The sequence below is a fragment of the Egretta garzetta genome, unplaced genomic scaffold (assembly GCF_000687185.1).
Source record: "Egretta garzetta isolate BGI_Z169 unplaced genomic scaffold, ASM68718v1 scaffold214, whole genome shotgun sequence".
Taxonomy (NCBI): Eukaryota; Metazoa; Chordata; class Aves; order Pelecaniformes; family Ardeidae; genus Egretta; species Egretta garzetta.
Genome location: NW_009259491.1, coordinates 795,029 through 796,782, shown reverse-complemented (window position 1 = coordinate 796,782; position 1,754 = coordinate 795,029). Strand labels below are relative to the sequence as shown.

The following is a 1,754-nucleotide window of genomic DNA, read 5'->3' as shown; positions in this document are numbered from 1 at the left end:
TCCTTTTGAATTCCCCCCCCCCCCACCCCCCCCCAAGCACATCCGACTCCCACAGGAGCATTTTTTTTCCTGCAAGCTCCAGTTTGGCAGATGCCCAGCTCATTTACCCAGTAAGGATTTTGGTCTCCAGGGTAACTAACCCAACACCTTCCCATCGCCACTGCCTTGCTCCAGCATGAAATGCCTGTTGGGTACCACACCACACAGCGCTGCATCACTGCAGTGCCTGCCAGGAGAGGGGCCTCGCTCCACACCGCCAGCCAGCAGGCAGCTGGCTGCCCTGAGGAAGAGCAGAAGGGGCTTTGATGCCCTTTGCCACCAGGTCATGAAGAGACGCAACTCTTCCATGTCACCTTCCTCCCCCCACAATCCCAAAGCCCAGCTATTGCATCGTCTCCGAGTCCCTAAGAAGAGATAGGAGTGGGATGGGTCACCATCTGAGAGGAGATTGGGATTAGGTACAACCAAAACCCAACAGCAGCAGAGTATTGCCAAGCTGTAACAGCTGAGGCACCCACTCAAACAACTGCTACTCCCTTTTCGACCTTCCTTCACGTGCACTCCCCAGCCCCCGTTGCGCAGCAGCTCCTTGGGGCTGCGTTACAGGGAGCGTACCATCCGCAGGCTGCTGGAAGTTTATGTAGGCATAGCCCAGCGATCGGCGTGTGGCAACGTCCCGACAGACTCTGATGGACATGATGGGCCCAGCAGGCGAGAACTTCTCATAGAGCATGGCTTCGGTCACGTCTGGGTGGAGGTCTCCCACGTAGAGAGAAGCTAATGGATAGCCAGGGCCACTAGCATTCATGGTCAACCACAAAGCTCAGCTGCAAAGGAAGACAAACCTGAGGCTGCAGGACACAGGTTTTAGATCACACGCAGCAACCGTGGACCCACACTGGGGCTGGCCCCACCGCAGCAGTGCAAGCCATGCCCTTCCCGCCAGCAGTGGCAGGACCAGGAACGCCCCAAGGATGCTGCAGTTCCCAGATTTTTCAGGGACATTTCAGTTTTGGTGCAAAAGGCAAGCTAGGGCAGTCTGCACGTCACAGTCCTCACATGCCCGGGGAGCGGCCAGAGGGACACAACGCACCACACACAGAGATTTGCTCCTTTCAACACTCAAAACGCAAGAGAAATAAAATGGAGTTTAATTCCCCAGAAGGTAAAGGTAAATAGCCCTTCTCCACCAGAGACTTCAATTTTAATTCCTCTTTAGCAGCTCCCTCCAGCTGGCTGCTCAGCCAGAGCCAACCTGAGGGGTACAGGCTTGCTTCGATGCACAGTGCTGCCCTGCCAGGGCACAGCCCTGCAGCCCCCACCACCACAGCCAGTGCTCCCAGCAACCGCCTCCACCTCCAACAAGGCAAACACAGGTTTTTAGCCAGCCCTTTCCAATTTCTCAGCTTGCTGACCAGGCCCCCAAAACAAGAAAACTGATGTTCAGCCTCTCACTGGTTTTAGTTGGGTATAAAGTTGCAGGCGAAGATGACAGTCACTGCTTGAGACCCCCAAGGTACCACCTGGGAAAACAGAAACGCAGCGCCTGCTCTGAAGCCTTGTAAGCCCATCTTTGGGGCTCTTACCTCAAAAGGCCTGAGATGCTTTTTAAGCTACCCTACGGATGCCCAAAATAAACACACACGCGTAGGGGAGGCGCATCAGGCAATCCCGCGGTCACAGGCAAGTCACCACCCAGGGAAGCTCTTCCAGCACATGGAGGAGCCGCGCATGAGAGCGGCAGCCAAGCTGGG

The 1,754-nt window shown here is 55.8% G+C and overlaps 1 protein-coding gene across 2 annotated transcripts in view; it reads right to left on the bottom strand.

Moving 5' to 3' along the window:
• PABPC1L (poly(A) binding protein cytoplasmic 1 like) overlaps nucleotides 1–808 on the bottom strand; it is an 11,489-nt gene extending 10,681 nt beyond the window's left edge. For both annotated transcript variants that reach the window (XM_035892874.1, XM_009637350.1), the window contains exon 1: nucleotides 616–808. In XM_035892874.1, the coding sequence (XP_035748767.1) occupies nucleotides 616–808 (193 nt within the window). The remainder of the gene's footprint in view (nucleotides 1–615) is intronic.
• Nucleotides 809–1,754: the final 946 nt, after the last annotated feature.